Source organism: Somniosus microcephalus, chromosome 9 (assembly GCF_052327205.1).
Source record: "Somniosus microcephalus isolate GS21.2 chromosome 9, FLI_Smic_1.0, whole genome shotgun sequence".
NCBI classification, from domain to species: domain Eukaryota; kingdom Metazoa; phylum Chordata; class Chondrichthyes; order Squaliformes; family Somniosidae; genus Somniosus; species Somniosus microcephalus.
Window position 1 is genome coordinate 80,125,594 of NC_140995.1, and position 20,456 is coordinate 80,146,049.

Consider the following 20,456-nt stretch of genomic DNA (forward strand, 5'->3'; position numbering starts at 1 on the left):
AGCACTGGAGAGGTACCACCAACGCTGCCTCCGCAAGATCCTGCAAATCCATTGGCAGGATAGGCACACCAACGTCAGTGTTCTTGCTCAGGCCAACATCACCAGCATCGAAGCTTTGACCACGCTCAATCAGCTCCGATGGACGGGTCACATTGTCCGCATGCCCAATACGAGACTCCCAAAACAAGCGATCTACTCGGAGCTCCGGCACGGCAAGAGAGCCCCAGGTGGGCAGAGGAAACGCTTCAAGGACACCCTCAAGCCTCCTTGAAAAAGTGTAACATCCCCACCGACACCTGGGAATCCCTGGCCCAAGACCGCACAAAGTGGAGGAGAAGCATCCGGGAAGGCGCCGAACACCTCGAGTCTCTTCACCGGGAGCAAGTGGCAGCCAAGCGCAGGCAGCGCAAGGAGTGCACGTCAATCCAAGCACCCCACCCACCCGCCCCTTCAACCACCATCTGCCCCACCTGTGACAGAGACTGTAGGTCCCGCATTGGACTCATCAGTCACTTGAGAACTCATTTTTAATGTGGAAGCAAGTCATCCTCGGTTCCGAGGGACTGCCTAAGAAGAAGACTTCAATTCAAAGGTCGTGCAGAGAACTGGACAGCTGGAGCAGGAGAGGGGCCCAATACACAATGGCCCAGAATGCAGACAGACAGTCATTTGCAAGTCCTGCGATCTCAGAGCCGAGCCCAATTAAAAATTAACGAAAGAGTTGGGGCAGCGACCAAATGATAAGGGAATGAATGGTTGACGTGTCAGTTGTGTTGTCCTCTGAGAAGTTCCACGTGTTGCAGGCAGAAGCTGTGGCGGAGCCAAGCTCAGCCGGCTGCCAGCAGCTGTGGTGGCCCAGTGGTAAAGGTGTTGGATTGGAAATCCTAACTCACTTGCCAGGTTTGGACCCTACCCACGCCGGATCAACTTAGTTCACCTTGGAGATCCCTGGCGCCGAAACTGCTCAGCCGGCTCCCATGGTGATGAGGGCAGCATGTCCCTCCTTCTTCTTTGGCTCCACGGTTCCGGGGGCCTATGTTACAGAAACTCTGCGGTCCCCGTGGTGCAGGGCCGGGCCAGCTCAGTGCAGCCAGCCATCCACCGCTATGGAGCTGGACAGAGCTTTAAAAATCTCTGGGAGAGATCGATAGATAAACCACATGTACCGCATCTTATTAAACTTATATAGGTGAGTGAGTTGCCGAGTTTAACCTGCAACAGGTGAGTAAGAAAGTACTTTATTGCTGTCAGATGGCAGTGACATGTTTTAGGAGAGGAAATGAGAAATTAGTTTGTGTGAATTTTCAGATGCACGTGAATCCGCTTTTTAGAATAAAATGATGCTACTGCAGATGGGTTGTAAGATCAGGCTTTCAGTCATTAGGTGAAGCAAGGCAACATTTTAGCAGAGGGAAGAAGAGTAATTAGCACAAGTTTAACTTACTTTTATTAGCTACTTCTTACTAATTCCCATATTGCACCAGGGGTGGATTTTTTTTCTCTACCAGGGGTGGATTAATGGTTTTATTCTTATTGCTGATGAAAGTAATTAAAAATCTTAATAATATAAAAATTGGGGAAAATTGGAGCTTACTTTTGAAGATCAGAATTCTGGCGTTAGATTTATATTTTTAGAAATGCTGAGGCACCTCACTTTCTACAGGCTAACCCAATTAGCACATCTGTCTGCTAAAGAATTCAGACTGCCTGGGGGCAACAAAGGTTGCCTCTTGTATTGGATGGTAGAGTGAGCGTGGCCAGATGAAGGCACGACCGTGGAGTGATTAAAATTGGGAATGCGAAGAGCGCGGAGATCTTGGAGGGTTGTAAGCACTGTTCCCTCTAAGGTGCACGGCTGTGCAGCAATCTGCAAGGTCCCGCACACTTAAATTCAAAGGCCGCGCAGTGAGCTGGAGTGGGGGGCGGGGCCCAATACAGTATGGCCCGGTAATTGTGGTGTCTGTGATGACACTCTCAGAGTACGCCATTGTAATCCCTTTGAAATGCCCCACAAGTTCGGGATTTCCACATGCGCTTGCGCATGCACGAAACCCAGAACTTGCGGCCTGTCAAAGTCCGCATTCACAGGCCATCCGCGGAGGCTCCGAAAAGCAATCGCTGGTGCAGAGTTGGGCTATTTACCCAGCGACTGGCCAGCAATTCTTACGGTTGATGCAAGCAGACATAGGGCAATTCCTAGGCCCGGCCTGGGATTCCTCACAGAGAGTCGTTTGTGACCTAAGCCGATCCGAATTGGAACAGCATTTGCTAAGATACGGAGTCCTGGAACCCGGCGAGCATTGTCTCGGGATTCTGTCAGTAACTTGTTTCTGTGGAGACACGTGTAGTCCCTTCCTGGGGACTGACCGGCGGCCACACTTTGGAACAACACAGGTGGAGGCACAGCACATGTACAATGACCGCTGGAAGGAGGCTAAAGCAAACAACTTTTTAGGCCCCTGGTGAAATAAAAGTATGAATAATTTTTTTTTTAATTTGGAAAATTGTTTAAAGCTGTAAAAAAATACTGGAAAGTGATGTTGAATGTCTCGTGGTAATTTCCAGTTAAATTTTGCCAAGTGTTACCCCCTTTTTGTAAGAGTTTATCAGGGTTATGTTGTGAGAGAGGAAAAAGGTTTGTGCCCCTGTTTGTACCTCAGAGTCTGTGAGAGACGGAGGGAACAACAGCAGAAAAATAGGAAACAACTTCTCCAAAACTGATCCCAACTCATCGCCAAGGCTAGGGATAGATAACCTCACCGCCTTCTTAGGAAGTTTAACCACTTTATTCATAAGAACATAAGAAATAGGAGCAGGAGTAGGCCATTCAGTCCTTTGAGCCTGCTCCACCATTCAATGAGATCATGGCTGATCTTCTGCCTCAACTCCATTCACCAACCATATCGCCATATCCCTCGATGCCCTTTCTAGTCAGAAATCTATCGACTTCTGTTTTGAATATACCCAATGACTGAGCCTCCACAGCCCTCTGGGGTAGAGAATTCCAAAGATTCACCACCCTCTGTGGGAAGAAATTTCTTCTCGTCTCAGTCCTGAATGGCCTACCCTTTATCCTGAGGCTGTGGCCCCTGGTTCGAGACTCTCCAGCCAAGGGAAACATTCTCCCAGCATCCACCCTATCAAGCCCTGTAATAATTTTGTACGCTTCAATTAGATCCCCTCTCATTCTTCTGAATTCAAGAGAATACAGGCCTAGTTTACTCAATCTCTTCTCATACGACAGTCCTGCCATCCCAGGAATCAATCTCGTTGCACTCCCTCTATGGCAAGTGTATCCTTCCTTAGGTAAGGAGACCAAAATTGTACACAGTACTCCAGGTGTGGTCTCACCAAGGCCCTATATAATTGGAGTAAGACTTCTTTACTCCTGTATTCAAATCCTCTTGTAATGAAGGCCAGCATACCATTTGCCTTCTAATGGCTTGCTGCACCTGCACATTCACTTTCAGTGAGTCATGTACAAGGACACCCAGGTCCCTTTGAGCATCTGCATTCCCCAATCTTTCACCATTGAGGAAATACTCTGCCTTTCTGGTTTTTCTACCAAAGTGGATAACTTTCTTATTTGAGCTCCATTTGGAATTAGAGTTTATTTTATTATTTTTTGTTGTATATTTAATGACAGTGTTGAAGAGGGAAAGAGAAACTTGGAGCAACTTCTTCTGTCAAAGCTGCAACAAGACTTGAAAGAATTTAAAGATTTTTAATGAACTTTTCACAAAAAATGTGTTAAAACATCTTTTTTCCCCCCTAAGTTTCGAATATGATTTTGGAAGAAACAAGCAAAAATAAATTTTCCCCTCATCTAAACAAGTTTCAACCAGGTCTTGAAGTCCAAACGCTTTTAAAGAGGCTCTGAAATGCTTAAAATGTTTTAAAATTGAAATTTCTCAATATTTGATTTTGAGCGATCGAGTGAAATGAGTAGCTTTACACAAGCATGCAACCATGCTGTTGAGGAGGGGGGAGGGCAGGGGAGGATTTGTAGGAGTTATATATTACTGTGCTTTTTACTGACTTTTTAAAAATATATCGTTAAGACGTTTAGGAAGAGAACCAAAAAAGGGGAAAACACAACCATTTTATGTTGTTCTATAACCCTAACAAATCCCAGGAATAATGTAAATCTAGATTTCCTCTTAAACATTTAGAGGCATGAGAACCCTCTGATCGGAAAATCCGGCCCTATATGTTTATTGAGAAAGGCATAGAAAATACTTGATTAAACCGATAATGTACAATTTCAATTTGGTATAAATGTTTGAAACAGGAGATTAAAGAGTGAGAATACAATGAACTTTGTTTCCCGCTATTTAATTGTGAAGTACCTAAAATAATTCAACACTTTTTGTGATAAGAGCAGGGATTAATATTGTGGAGAATGTTTGAGAGAAAAACATTAGAAGCGAAATTCATAAATTAACATCTGTATGCCACCATATTAGTAAACATTTCCAAGTCAGTCTGATTGGCTCTCCTGTCCAGGATGAAAGACGAATGTTTATTTCTGTTAAATCATAACTTTTCCTGTTTTTTGTTTTTAATTCGGTGTATGTGTTTTTCTGCACTTGGAAACAAGTGCTGCATTTCTGACATGTTACATGGGGGGGCTGCTGTTTCAAGAAGACAACATTTATTAATGCAAGTGATTGAAGTTGAAAATACAGATACCTGTTTTTGTTCAGTTCTTTTTAATACTACAGCCCTTTATATTTGTTGGTTATCTGGTTGCATTGTGATTAATATTCTAATTACTTATGTGGACGTACAGCACATCAGCGCCATAGGAAAGCTGCTGCTCCTGCTGCTCGTGCAGCCACTGCTATAGTGACATGAGGGATGGGCTAATACTTTGAAAACTTTAAAATTAATATTGGCCCAGAAATTCGGGTCTCCACGGGTGAGTACGCATGGGGTACTCACCCGTAAGCCAAATGGAAGTGCCAGTTTCCTGCATGCACTGTGCATGCGCAGGAAACCGGCACTTCCATTCCCCTGAACAAAGGGGTTCAGAGGTCGAACGCGTGCGCGGGGGAGGCTGCGCGTGCGCATCGAACTTACGTTTTTTTTGCAGGTTTTCCCGGGAGGGTAAGTCTGCAGAAGTTACACATTTAAAAAGCAGGCATAAGGCCTGCTTTTTACAAGGTAAGTGGTGAATTAATTAAAATTAAAACATTTTTTCCACAGGTTTATTATTTTTAAATACTTTAAAGCAAGGTAAGTTTACTTTTAGTCCCGTTAGAAAATAAAATTATTTTTTTCAAAAATTTAAATTATTGTTTAAAATAGTTATTTCATGTAATTTATTGTTTATTTAAAAAGTGTGATGTTTTTTTAAAATTTATTTGACGATTTAGTGATGTTTTGGGGCCAGTAGTATTTATAAGTTTTGACAGGTCCTGTCAAACTTATGAATGAAGCATTCCCTGCTCCGATTGGCTCTCCATGGCCCATGTGATCCCAGGGGACGCATCGAACTAACTGCGCCCCTGGGATACACAAGCACTGCGCGCCAGCAGTTGGAGCAGGCCCAGGATCGGAATCCCACGCGGGCCCACAGCTCAACGGCCGGCGCTCAAGGTAAGTGCAGGTCAGGGGCCTACACCCGCGGGAAGCCCCCGACCCGAATTTCTGGGCCAATTACTAATTGCACAAATAGATATACCTCTTTCAGCTCACCTTGGGCTTTTGGATTGTTTGTCGATGCATAACCGTGTAACTGAGTGACGTTTCTGAAGTGTTAACACATTATTATGCAGTTCTTTTATATCCCAGTCATTTCTGACAAGTAATTTTATTTTTAAAATAGAGTTTGTAGATGACGAACTAAAAGCTTTTAATTAATTCTACCGTAAACAAACCTGCAGAATGGGCGTGTAAATAACAAATGAAGTTCAATATAGATAAGTGTGAGGTGGTGCATTTTGGTAGGAGGAATAAGGAGGCAACGTACTCCTTGGAAAATAAGAGTCGAAATGGAGTAGAGGTGCAAAGGGATCTAGGGGTATAGATTCACAAATCATTAAAAGTAGCAACGTAGGTTAAAAAAAGCCATAAATGTTCAAATAAAGCACTGGGGTTCACCTCTAGAGGAATAGAATTCAAAAGCAGAGAAGTTATGTTAAACTTGTATAGAGCCTTGTCTGATTGTCTCATGATTTGAGAAAGTGGGGTGACAATATGGCATTACTGTATATATGCTTTTAAGGGGTTGCTGTCGTTGTTGTAAAATTTGCACACGGATGAAAAGGTCGCGCTCAAAGGAGTTTGTGGCCCGATCAGTACAAAAAAAATTAGAGGGAACATTGCCTGTTGGACAGGAGCAGTGTCTGCTGGACCTCCTTCACTACCTCTCCTAGGTTTCCCTTGCCTGGCTGACTTGACAGAATTATCTGATGCATTATCAAGGAGCAGTAAATGGCAGTTATATGCATATCGTTAGAAACACATTTCATGATATCTCATATAAATTTCACTGCAGTCGAAATGTTTTAGGATTCCAGCATTTTCTTAAAAATATAGGATACTTTCATATTTTCTGAGCCATATATGACCCACAGATGATCATATCTATGCTGGAAAATCACCAAACTGAATTTCAACAGGCTATTTGAGTGCGGGCAGCACAGATCCTGTCGTCCCCAACGTCCATACCTGTACATTTTACGCTAGGATTTATTGGACAGTGTTGAGGAGCCCTGAATGATTTATCTCTTCTTAGCCTGGGAACAATGAGGCCAATTGCAGCATTCCCAGCACTAGGCCCAGTGCACTCATCTATCTGCACAGATCAGCTATCAAATCTGGGGCCTCCTGGACATTAGGACGAGGTACAATCCCACACACTGCATTTACCAAAAGAGCCTGCCATCCGTCATTCTTTATGTAACAGTATATCCTGTCAACAGCTTCATGGTTTATAGGGCATAATTAACTAATGTTAAACTCTATATTAAATGTGACTTAACATAAATCTCAAAAGTCAATACCTTGAAAAGTCTCAACTTTAACTAGTTTTCGAACAGTTCCAGTTCCGTCATCCATTTTCATCCACACAATGAGCTTATCCATAGGGCTTCCTGTCATTTTATAGAAGAACTGAAGGCACTGCTGATCCCTCTTGGGGTAAAGGATCCGGGATTCCAGAATGGCACTTTGATCAGTCTTCCCAGTCTTGGTATCAAAGTACATGAAGTACCCAGCATCTAAAATGTGAATAATTTGTTATCAACTGAAGAATGTGGAATTGTTCTTGAATATTATAAAAATATTCTGATTTAGTACTTTACAGCAATGTGACAAATTAAGATGTAGTAACTGTCATTGAACGGGGTGGGGTTAGGTTAAGTTTCTCACATGTACATCAAAACTCAAGCATCGAGAAGACACCAAATCAAGCTGTCAACATTCACACACTATACAGAAGCAGTGTGTAGGTGCAATGAAGCTCAGGTTACAGCAGAATTACTGTCATCTGCAATCAATCCTCTTCGGGTCTCCCCGTCTATTCTCATCGTCATAGTTTTCCTCTTCTTGTGTCTTTTAGATCCCTATATTTCCCCAGCTGTCATCCTGTATCACACTGGTCAATGTATGTGCTCACTAAACTATCAAAGGAGCTCAAAGATATACTAGCAAAATGGACTAAAGGGAAATTATTTCCAATTTGTGTTTGACTGGAAGAGAGTAACACTAAACAAGCAGAGGAAAACCAAATATCCATGACTACAAATAAAAAAACACTGTTCATGAAACTTTCAGAAACCTTAACAAAAAAAACATTCTTTCAAACAACAGGTGTCTTTTCCCTACCCTTATAGTTCAGAGATCACAATGTTTGGGGGAAAGAATCAGATAAAATTGGTCACAACACTTGGAGAACTCTGCTGCTCTTTTTTGAATAGTGCCATGTGATAAAATGCTGACAAGTTAGAATAATGTACAAGGTTTCTTCAAATGTTTTGGATTATCATCATCGAACAAAGTCTTTTAATAGGTAAGCTAAGTACTTTAATTTCAAATATAATATAAAAACAGAAAATGCTGGAGATACTCAGCAGGTCAGGCAGCATCTGTGAAGAGAGAAACAGAGTTAACGTTTCAGCTCGATGACCTTTCGTCAGAACTGGAAAAAAGCAGGAAATGGAACAGATTTTTAAGCAAGTGTAGGGGCTGGGAAAGGGGGGAGGGGATGAAAGAACAAAAGGGAAGGTCTGTGATAGGATAGACGGCAGGAGAGGTTAAGAGACATTAAGAGATAGTCAAGGCAAAAGGACATGTGCTCATTGGATGTACTTAGATAGTAGTAGTTAAATACACAACAACATTTTAGGGTTTTTACAATAGTTGTTGTGCCACTAAACTATTCTTCTGTCTTTTTATTGGTTCCTTGTCATTTGTACTTGGACAAAAAGCTTAGTCAACAATACCTAGGGTTGTCTCCACCTGGCATCCACATCTGAGGATCAGATATCATTAGATGTCATCCAAATAAATAAGGTTGTTCTATCATCTTTAGGCAGCATAACTGGGGACTGAATTGAATCAACACTAGACTTAACAAGATTCAAATCTTACCTTTATGATATCATAAAATGATAAATGAAATCTACTCCCAGTTCCTATATCAGTTCTCAAAATAAAACTCAATAATGGCTCAGTGATAACACTATCATCTCTAAGTCCAAAGGTCTTTGGTTTAGACCCCATTCCAGGACTTGAGCACATAATCTAGGTTCACTTTTCAGTGTAATACTAAAGAAATGCTGTCAGAAGTGCTGTCTTTCAGATGCAACATTAAACTCAAGGGGGGAAAAATTCAGTACCGCCCTGTTTGGGGTGCGGTTATCGGCCGTGCGCAAAGTTTAGCGCCTGGCGCTAATTATCGCCTTCGGCTGCAAACTTGGCTTTTATTGCCCCGGAGGTGATTGGAGCACTAAATCAGGTGCTTCACACCTGTCTTAAGGCGCAAAGGCCGAAGAGCGAGGCGCTACCTCAGAGCGCTGGCGAAGCTCATGTGATGTCAGTTAGCAATGGAACACAGACACAATGGCGCCGGCCAGTTCTTAAAGAGGAGGGTTGATCTTGCTCTCCATCCACATCCTGCTCATTGCAGCCTTGAATCTCGGCCTGGAGAGACCTGTACATCAAATCTGCTGGAAAGAACAATGGAGAGGCCCAGGGAAAGAGCTCAGAATGCAGCCCCCACAGTCTCTTCTAAATCGATACAAGGAAGCGCAAATCAAAATAAACCTGCAAAGTGCTGCTCAGTACCCAAAATTCCTTCACACAGCATTGAATTTCTTCAGAAGTCTCTCTCTCTCAGAATGCATGGTGCAAAAATGTTACCAACAAAAAAAGGCAGGAAGCGGTTGCCTTTAAATAGCGCTCCCCCAGTCCCTTCCTGACTGCAAAACGCTCCCCTCAACCTGTCGTTGCTAGCGGCAGGCAGTAAGGCAGGGGGCACCACTCAATATCTGGTCCGGGGCGCTACCGGGGCATTGCACACTCGACTGACGTCACGCTCTGCCGGCGCAGGAGAGCGTGGCGATAGTGTTTAGCACTGCCGCAAAATGTTTAGTTAATTTCGTGAGCGGCGCAAATATCGCTGCGCATGGGCACTAGTTGTTTTGCGCCCCATTAGCGCCCTCTTAAGGCGTTAACGGGAGGTGCAAACCAACTGACTTTTTCCCCCAAGGCCCCTTATGAACTCTTAGGTGAACTTACAATATCCCATGGCACTATTCAAAAAAGAGCAGCAGAGTTCTCCTAGTTTTGTGACCAATACTTATCCCTCAACTAACACGGACAAAACCAGATTACCTGGTCATTCATCTCATTACTGTTTGTGGGACCTTGCTGTGCACATATTGATTGCTGTATTTGTCTACAAAACAACAGCAACCACACTTCAAGAGTAATTGATTGGCTGAAAAACACTCTGGGATGTGCTGAGAACATGAGAGGTACTATATAAATGCCAAGTTCTTTCTTTTTTTCTCTCTGTAACCCTGAGCTCCATAATCCACAACTGATTGACATTGACTGGGTTGCCTGATTAAAGGGGAAAATTTCCACTGTTCATTATATATATAGTGAAATCAAAAGAAATCTTTATACCCATGTTAATAATTTCACTATAAATAGTGAACAGTAGATCCTTAGAGGCAGGCTAATATGTTAAGTAAAAAATACAATACCAGAAAAGCAGCAAAAGCTCTTCTGAGACTGGAGTTAAAGATTCTAATTTTACACATTTTTTATGAATGAAAAAACCATTGACCAATTATTGGCACAAGTGCATTTTCTATGTGGCGGATTTAAGATGCAGCTGTCTGTGGAATGGAAACAAATAATTTTATCCTGAAAGGTGTCAAAACATGAACATGGAGACTTCTTACAAAACTTTCTGTATTGCAGAGGAACTAAAGAGCTGAGATAGTATATGATTGGGGGTCAGGCAGAAGAAACATTTTCATATGTTGAAAATTTATAAATATGGGCTCCAACTATGACCCTTTATATGCCCCCTATAGAGGGAGTGCAATGGAGGTTCACCAGGCTGGTTCCTGGGATGGGGGGATTGTCCTATGAGGAGAGATTGAGTAGACTAGGCCTATATTCTCTAGAGTTTAGAAGAATGAGAGGTGATCTCATTGAAACATACAAAATTCTTACAGGACTTTACAGGGTAGATGCAGAGAGGATGTTTCCCCTGGCTGGGGAGCCTAGAACCAGGGGTCACAGTCTCAGAATAAGGGGTCGGCCATTTAGGACTGAGATGAGGAGAAATTTCTTCACTCAGAGGGTGGTGAATCTTTGGAATTCTCTGTCCCAGACAGCTGTGGAGGCTCAGTCGTTGAGTATATTCAAGGCAGAGATCGATAGATTTTTGGATACAATAGCAAAATACTGCGGATGCTGGAAATCTGAAATAAAAACAGAAAATGCTGGAAATACTCAGCAGGTCAGGCAGCATCTGTGAAGAGAGAAACCGAGTTAACGTTTCAGGTCGATGACCTTTCATCACAACTGGAAAAAGCTGGAGATGGAACAGGTTTTTAAGCAAGTGTCGGGGCAGGGAGAGGGGGGAGGGGAGGAAAGAACAAAAGGGAAGGTCTGTGATAGGATGGAAGGCAGGAGAGATTAAGAGACAAAGGGGATGATGGTGCAAAGCAAAAGGAGATGGTAATGGGACGCCCCGGACCCGCCTCGGTCGGCGAAATTGCGGCCTATGTTTCTAAGACAGTGAAAACTGGAAATGTTGTACTCGCACCACTACATGCCTACTGGTGGAGTCACAAAAACCATCTATTTCCACCTCCGTAACATTGCCCGTCTCCGCCCCTGCCTCAGCTCATCTGCTGCTGAAATGGTCATCCATGCTTTTGTTATCTTTAGACTTGACTATTCAAATGCACTCCTGGCTGGCCTCACATGTTCTACCCTCCATAAACTTGAGGTCATCCAAAATCCAGCTGCCCATGTCCTAACTCGCACCAAGTCCCGTTCACCCATCACCCCTGTGCTCGCTGACCTACATCGGCTTCTGGTTGAGTAACCCCATGATTTCAAAATTCTCATCCTTGTTTTCAAATCCCTCCATGGCCTCGCCCCTCCCTATCTCTGTAACCTCCTCCAGCCCTACCCCCCCTCCCCCACCCCGAGATATCTGCGCTCCTAGTTCTGGCCACTTGAGCATCCCCAATTTTAATCGTTCCCCCATTGGTGGCTGTGCCTTCAGCTGCCATGGCCCTAAGCTCTGGAATTCCCTTCCTAAACCTCTCCATCTCTCTACCTTTCTTTCCTCCTTTAAGACGCTCCTTAAAATCTAGCTCTTTGACCACCTGCCCATATATCTCCTTATGTGGCTAAGTGTCAAATTTTGTTTGATAACACTCCTGTAAAGCTCCTTGGGAACGTTGTACTGCTTTAAAGGCGCTTTATATATACAAGCTGTTGTTGTAGACAATTAGCAGCAGTAGCAGTAAGTAAAACGGGTTGGAAAGTGTGCACTCACCTCTGCATTTGCCATTTAGAGTGTGATCCTCATTTCCAGGACTGCTCTTCATATGAACCCAGTCGGCATCTTCAAGTTCGCTCTGAATCATGCCACAGATATTAATGAACTCAAATGCACACTGGTCCAACAGTGTGAGCGAAGAAGCTGAGAAAAAGATTTGTGTGAAAATGAATTTGCTTAATCAGCCTTTAAGTGCTGAACTCTCTGAAGAGTCCTAATTTCATTGCATGTAAAGAATAAAAGCTGAACTTACTGCAGTTATACATGCGATTTAGCCTCAGCAAATCAATAGCACTGAAGTCCAATCGCTGTCCAATTATTTCATCAAATGCTGGTATCTTTGCAGTGATAGTAGGAAAACTATCATTTTTGTTGAAAGAGAATGGTGCATAATGCATCAAAGATTCATAATCATATGGAGAATTCAGGTCGGTAATATAATCATCATTATATACAATGAAGTTGTGTTCCATACCTGAATAAAAGTGCAACAGTTGATATTCAGCTGTAGTGAAGGATATTTTTATGTTCAAATTTATTGATTAAATTTCAGATATACTTTATCAGTCTACATGTTTGTTTAAACTATATCTGGGATATTACACCAGTAATAGTGCATTCCCATTCTTCTTTCACTACTCACGAGCACTACAGGTTCAACTGAGTTGAGAAGAATCGTAATATGCCTTCAACTAGTGCAATATCTCTATGTATTTGATGAACATTGCTGGACTAGTCTTTAAAATTAAAGTTGTTTGTGTATCTGTACAAGGTAACATTTAATGAACGATGTTCTGGACTCTCACCTTTGAGCCAGAAGGCGGTAGAATTCAAGTCCCACTGCAGCTCCTTGAACACATAATCTAGTCTGACATTTCAGTGCAGTACTGAACTATTGCTGCATTGCTAAAGGTGCTGGCCTAGAAATTGAGTTTGCGCTGCGCCAGGGCTTTAGCGCCGGAAGTTAGCACCGGCGCTAAGTCCCTTTGCGCGCGCCAAAAATTCAGTAGCGCCGCGCCCAAATGGCTGCCGGCGCTACTGAAGGGTTTTAGCGCCTGAAAACTGGCGCAACGCGCCGCATTGCGGCGCTATTCCGGCGCTGCGGCGCCCGCTGCGGTGCGGCAGGCTCGGGAAGTGCAGGCCTCCTCCTTCCGTTAAGGAGGAGCTGCCTGCACCCGGCCGCGGCCCGCGCAAATCTCCTCAAAAATGAGCCCGGCACCTCGGACAAGTGCCGGGCTTGCATCTGTTCCGGGGGGGGGGGGGAGAAGTCCGGGGAGGGAGCTGCGGGCAGGCGGCCGGCGGGAAAGCGGCCGGCCGCCGCGCCTCCTTAAAGCGCCGGCGCAGACTCCGGCAGCACTCGTTTGCCGGAGTCTTAGTTGCGGCTGCCACTGGCGAGGCGGCCGCAACTGAATTTCGGCTTGGGGCCGGGTTACCACGGCAACCGGGACGCTGCGCACACCGATGACGTCATCGGTGCCGGCGCAGCGCTACCGGTCTACCGCCGCGGAAGGGCCCCAGGCAATTTAGGAACCGGCGCCAATTGCAGCGCTAGGCCCTCTAGCGCCGCAAAATCGGTGCTAAGGGCACTGAATTTCTAGGCCGCTATCTTTCAGATGAGATATTAAACTGCTTGGGTGGATGTAAAAGATCCCGTAGCACTATTCAAAGAGCAGAGTTCTCCCACCATCCTGGACAACATTTATCCCTCAACCAATACCACCAAAATGGATTCATTGTTTATCTTTCTCACTCCTGTTTTTGGGACCTGGTTGTACACAAATTGAAACCCGTGTTTTTGCAAAAAACAACAGTGACTAACTTCAAAAGAAATTCATTAGCTGTAAAGCATTTCGAAACATCCTGGGAATGTAAAAGGTGGTATTTAAATGCAAGTTCTTTCTTTCTATTGAGAAAATGCCAACAATATTCAAAAGAATAAAAAAGCAAAAAATGCTTTCAAAAGTTATTTATTAACTTAGTTCGTGCATCATGTTTAGAATCAGATAGAATATATGTTTTCAGAGACATTAGGTTTGCATTGTGGCTTGAGTAGCTTTTAGCTAGTAATTTCAATTCATATTAGCCCAAAATAGGGAAAAATACTCAGGTTTTTTTTTAATTCATTCTTGGGGTGTGGGCATTGCTGGCAAAACCAGCATATATTGTCCATCCCTAGTTGCCCATAGAAGGTGGTGGTGGGCCTTCTTGTTGAACCGCTAGTGGTTTGATACAACTGAATGACTTGCTCGGCTACTTCAGAGTGTAGTTAAGAGCCAATCATGTCAGTGTGGGACTAGAGTCACATATAGGCCAGACGGCAGGTTTCCTTCCCTAAAGGACATTAGTAAACCAGTTGGGTTATTATGACAATCAGATAGCTTCACAGTTACTTTGACTGATAACAGTTTTCATTTCCAGATTTACTTTTCAATTGATTTCAAATTCTCAAACTGCCATGGTGGGATTTTAACTCAGTTCTATCACCAGTCACTGCCATTCGACGCTTTGGTCAATTCGCTTGGTCCTCTTGCGCAACAGCTTAAGTGCAATGGTTTGGGGCTACCGTTGGCTTCACGCCCGAAGTCAGGGATAAACCTATTTCTAAGCCATTGTGTTTTTTAAAATGTTGTAATGAGTGGCTGTGCAGCTACACTATTTATTGTGGCAAACAAGTGTACATCGCTATAATTGAAAGCGATGAACATTTGAAATCTTACCTGGAATAATTTCATTCCACCAAATGTTAACATAGTCATCACGGTCTGTTCTTGATTGCTCATGGTAGAATCCTAATGCATGTAGGAGTTCATGCTCAACAATAGCTTTTAAGTCACATCGTTCACCAATGGACACATTTTGACCACTGTGCAAGTCACCAACATAAGACCAGCACCTGTTTAATGAAGACAGTGTTTAGTAGTACACATATCTTACTAGTATAAGCAACCAATCTCTGCCCCTATTTCATTTTGAACCCGGTGTAGATTTCCTTTAGCCCCCGGTGCCAAATTTCCTCTTGGACCAAAGCCCTCTAGTTCCATGATGTAGACACTGCCTTTAAAAGTCCCTCTTCTGTACAATACAATATCAATGACAACTTACTCTTGTATACCACTTTTAACATACCAGGGCACTTCAAAAATAATAGTGGGGGGAGGAGAAATTCAGACACCAACCAAGAATTAACAGCAGAATTAGAGAAGGTGACCCAAAGGTAAGTTTAAATAAATAGATTTTGAGGAAGTTTTTGAAGATGGGCTGCAATGAAGCAAGGCTTAAGAAGAGAATTCCAGAGAGACGGGCCATAATACTTGAAGGCTCTGCCACCGAGAGGATGGGGAACACACAGTAGTCTAGACTCAGAAAAATGAAGGGTGCAAACTGGGAAGTAGCGTTTGAGGAAATTGCAGGGGTAGAATGGAGCGAGGCCATGGGGGGGGGGGATTTATAAATAAAATTGTGGAATTTAAAGTCAATGGGCACGTAATTTGGTTATGCCCCGTTTGGAGGCGGTAACCGAGTTAAGGCTGGACATTTAGCGCCCGGCACGGAAGTACCACCCCGGACGCTCCACTTCCTGGTGGGGCGGTAACTGAGGCGATTGTCAGCACTCGGCAGAGCGCAGCCACATTTCAAAGCCTTTCAGTTAAAGAGGAGTGCTGCTGCACACCCTGCAGGGCCACCGATGGCCCATACTAGGCCACCAGGACGACGTGGTGCCATGGCCGCAGCCCAACACCGAGACGCGGTGCCGGGCTGTGCGATGGCGGCCAAGACTATTGCACAGCACACCACGGAGGGCCGACCTGGAGGTTAACCAAAAAAAGAAAATAGCGGCGTGGGTCACGGCCACACCTCCCCTTTAAATACTGCCCCGTGAGTGGAGTTCATCCCGGCTTGTGACCCACGAGGCTGGCACTGACATTGCCTGTGGCAGCCTCAAGGGCCGCAGCCGAATTTCTACCAAGGGGCGGTAAGGGGCCGCGGCGGGGCGCTAAGGGGTCACGGCGCACGACGATGACATCATCGCCCCAGCAGCGCAGCAGCCCGGGGTGCTACTGGCGGGGGCGCGCCGCTATCGGGTAGTGCCTCAGCAACGCCCCACCAACTTTCTTGGGAGGTGCTTTCTTCGCCCCACCCTGGGCGATAAGCCCATTGTGCCCTGTTAGCGCCCCCCAGAGGCGCTAATGACAGGCGCAAAGGAGCCAATTTTCTAGCCCAATGTGCTGGCAAATGGGGAGCAGTGGAGGTCAGTGAGAACAGGGTTGATAAGTTGTGGAGACATGGTACAAAATATGATACGGTTTTGGTCCACCACATTTTTTATACCTTTACATAGTTACAGTAGGGGAGAAGTAATGATTAGCTCTATTCTTGCACAAACACTGAACACGCTTGTACAAAATTCCAATCTGCAATAAAATAGCACACAGAGCAATTTGGGAAGAGGACATTACGTTTTGTACAAGAACAGCATTGATGATTTCTAATAATATATTAATACAATTGTGTGATTTTGTACATACCCATCTAATTTTTGAAAAATTAGGAATGTTTCCTCTCCTTCATATGGTTTGAAATCAATGCATGATTTCAAGCGATATTGCTCAAATGCATGCAGGATGACGCCCTTGGCATTTAGTTCTGAAAATCAAAACACTAAAAATTGAACAATTCACTTGAATAAAGCTATAAAATAAACCACTCGGAGCTATATTTTCCAATTGGCGAAATGTAGATATCAAACCCTTATTTTAAAGAGGTTAAAGCATACTTAAAAATGCACAGAAGAATGCACACTGATCAAAAATTATACCCAACAATCTTTACAGTATCCAATTGAGATTTTGTGTTACAACTAGGCATATTGTAACAGGCAGATTATTTGTAAATTATTCTGAGCCAAGGTATTTCAGCTGAATCAATATTGGGCCGAATACCAAGCCCTCATCGTACAGGATCAGATAATAGGTCTTAAATTATTGCCCATTAGACCAAGATCTGTGCTCTTACACATCTAATAACAACCTTCCAGTTGGGAAGCAGTGGCTCTGAGAGTCCTCAACACTGACTCCAACACAGGACTACATGCATGCTAAAAAGTGGAAGTAGCATGCTATAGACAGGGATAAGCAATCCCACGGATCTGATCAAAGCTCTGCAGTCCTGCCACATCCAGTCATTAAACAACTAACGGGAGGAGGAGGCTCCATGAATATCCCCATCCTCAATGATGGTGGAGCCCAGCAAGTGAGTGCAAAAGACAAAGCTGAAGCGTTTGTAACCATCTTCAGCCAGAAGTGCCGAGTGGATGATCCATATCCGCCTCCTCCTGAGGAAACCAACCATCACAGAAGCTAGTCTTCACCACACGGACTGCAGCGGTTCAAGAAGGTAGCTCACCACTACCTTCTCAAGGGCAACTAGAGATGGGCAATAAATGTTTGCCTTGGCAGCGATGCCCACATCCAATGAATTAATATTTAAAAAAATTTAAAGATCTGTATTAGGTCATCCCTCAGCCTTCTTTATTCAAGAGAAAAGAGACCCAGCCTGCTCATCCTTTCCTGATAGATATACCTTCACATTTCTGGTCTCTTCTCTGTCTTAGGCAGTCCCTTGGAACCGAGGATGACTTGCTTCCACATTAAAAATGAGTTTGCAGGTGACTGATGAGTCCAATGTGGGACCTACAGACTCTGTCACAGGTGGGGCAGACGGTGGTTGAAGGGGTGGGTGGGTGGGGTGCTTGGGTTGACGTGCGCTCCTTGCGCTGCCTGCGCTTGGCTTCCGCTTGCTCCCGGCGAAGAGACTCGAGGTGTTTGGCGCCTTCCCGGATGCTTCTCCTCCACTTTGTGCGGTCTTGGGCCAGGGATTCCCAGGTGTCGATGGGGATGTTACACTTTTTCAAGGAGGCTTTGAGGGTGTCCTTGAAGCGTTTCCTCTGCCCACCTGGGGCTCTCTTGCCGTGCCGGAGCTCCAAGTAGAGCGCTTGTTTTGGGAGCCTCGTATCGGGCATGCGGACAATGTGACCCGATCATCAGAGCTGATTGAGCGTGGTCAAAGCTTCGATGCTGGGGATATTGGCCTGAGCAAGAACACTGATGTTGGTGCGCCTATCCTGCCAATGGATTTGCAGGATCTTGCGGAGGCAGCGTTGGTGGTAGCTTTCCAGTACCATTTCTGGTATCGTCCTTGTAAATCTTTTCTGCACCCTCTCCAATGCCTCTATATCCTTTTAATAATATGGCGACCAGAATGGTACGCAGTATTCCAAGTGTGGTCTAACCAAGGTTTGATATAAGTTTAGCATAACTTCTCTACCTTTCAACTCAATCCCTCTAGAAATAAACCCTAGTGTCTGGTTTGCTTTTTTTATGGCCTTATTAACCTGCATCGCTACTTTTAGTGAATTGTGTATTTGTACTCCGAGATCCCTTTGCTCGTCTACCCCATTTAGATTCGTATTTTACAAGTAATATGTAACCTCCTTATTTTTCTTATCAAAATGTGATAGTCATATTTATCTGTGTTGAAGTTCATTTGCCAATTATATGCCCATTCTGCAAGTTTATTAATGTCTTCTTGTAATTTGTTGCAGTCCTCCTCAGTATTGACTATCCCCCCCCCCCAAATCTGATGTCATCCGCAAATTTAGAAATTGTGTTTTTGGTTCCAAAGTCTAAATCGTTAATATTAATTGTGAACAGCAGTGGTCCCAGCACTGATGCTTGTGGAACACCACTACCCACCTTCTGCCACTGTGAATAGCTACCTTTTACCCCTACTCTGTCTTGAAGCCAGCCAGCAATCCATTCTAGCCAGCTAGCCATCCATTCTTAAATTAGAACACAACAATGAATAATTATATTAATGGAATCTAAAATATTGTAGCACATTTTTTATTTAACTTAACATGATTTCACCTTTGAATTCTAGTAGCTTGTCTTAAATAAATCACTAAAGTAGTCAGTATAAAGATAGGAATAACTGGATATTTGGAAGCATTATACCTCAAACAGGATGAATATCAAGATAATGATGTTACATTTTCAACAATAGATACTTATATCAGGATGTAAACCAATAGTGTTTGAACACCTTCTGATTATTGATAAATAATATAAAGAGTTACCAAGGTTGTCAGCCAGAATGTATGGAATAGGGAATTTCCATCTCAATGTCAGATCTTTAATAGCATTCCGTTCGTGCTGTAACAAAGTGAGGAAATCAATAATACATTCATAGATGAAAGCATAGTGTTATAAATGGGTTTATTATAAATCAACACAACTTGAATCATACTTACAGTCCTTGCAATGTCTCCTTGAAACAGAAACCTTTGGGATTCTAACAAAAAGATAATTAGAAAAGTACTGCAACATAAAATACTCTGCCTGCTAATCAAAGAAGTCACACCAAGTAACAGAATATATAAGTTGCATTAATATAAAGAATTTTAGCAGGATATACTTTTAAAGTTTGAAAGAATATAACTTGAAAGATGTAGAATGTGTTCTTTGTTCTAAATTTTAAACCTACCTAAATTTATTTGTGGGATGTCATCTCGTAATTCCCCAGCATCTACTTCATAAACTGGTTAAGGAAGAACAAGCAATTAATACATTAGCTATTACAACCCGAGAAGTTATGAAAGAGTTTTAAAATATATAGCAGGAAAAAATAAAATACAAACAATCTCAACGTATACCATTTCCAGAAGGAGTCTCTCTGATCTGGAAAAAGAAGGATGATATTTGTTTAAATGGTGAAAAATAACAAATATGCTTTTAATATGCAATGAGTGTATCTTACCACCAAAGTGTTACAGTATGTGAACAATAACGTTAAACAAAGGGAAAATAATCCGGAGACGTTCATGTTTGGAGTAGTAGAAACAAATGGATTCAGTTTCCCAATTTCCTGGACTTTATACAGCAAATTTGTCTTCACAGCAATCTTGTATCATGCCAATAAAATTTTCAATGATTTAAATCTGCAGTACTGGCAGTATGCAAAAAGGGCAATAGTCAAGCAATCTTGCTTCAAATAGTAAAACAGTCGTTTAGAGTTTTACTGTAGTCTGCAAGTGATCCTAGCCTTTAGGATACATGAGATTATTTGTAGATTATGAAAACAATCCAAAGGGCTAATGAATAATTTACCTGGAAAAGTGAACAATGCTTACAAAACTTTCTCTCCAATGAAGAGTGCTGCCATAAGTTTTGAAAATCATCCAGAAAGTAATTCAGATAAGATTATAAGGTAAGCATGTGCTGTTTTGGCTCAATTGGTAGCATTCTTGCCTCTGGGCCAGAAGATTGTGGCCTTGGAACCCCTGTCAGCGTTTACTCCAGGGTAGGACTGAGGGTGTGCTCCATTTCCTTAGGTGCTCTGCTTAAACTCTCAAGTC

The 20,456-nt window shown here is 43.3% G+C and overlaps 1 protein-coding gene across 1 annotated transcript in view; it reads right to left on the minus strand.

Annotated features, from left to right (window-relative positions):
• mep1a.2 (meprin A, alpha (PABA peptide hydrolase), tandem duplicate 2) overlaps positions 1-19,960 on the minus strand; it is a 45,123-nt gene extending 25,163 nt beyond the window's left edge. Inside the window, exons 1-10 of the mRNA XM_085996797.1 lie at positions 19,859-19,960; positions 19,755-19,779; positions 19,586-19,639; positions 19,353-19,393; positions 19,179-19,254; positions 16,570-16,687; positions 14,761-14,936; positions 12,297-12,518; positions 12,041-12,187; positions 7,011-7,226 (exon numbers count right to left, since the gene is read on the minus strand). Of these exons, the coding sequence (XP_085852923.1) occupies positions 7,011-7,226; positions 12,041-12,187; positions 12,297-12,518; positions 14,761-14,936; positions 16,570-16,687; positions 19,179-19,254; positions 19,353-19,393; positions 19,586-19,639; positions 19,755-19,779; positions 19,859-19,924 (1,141 nt within the window). The 5' untranslated portion in view covers positions 19,925-19,960. The remainder of the gene's footprint in view (positions 1-7,010; positions 7,227-12,040; positions 12,188-12,296; positions 12,519-14,760; positions 14,937-16,569; positions 16,688-19,178; positions 19,255-19,352; positions 19,394-19,585; positions 19,640-19,754; positions 19,780-19,858) is intronic.
• Between the last annotated feature and the right edge of the window lie 496 nt (positions 19,961-20,456).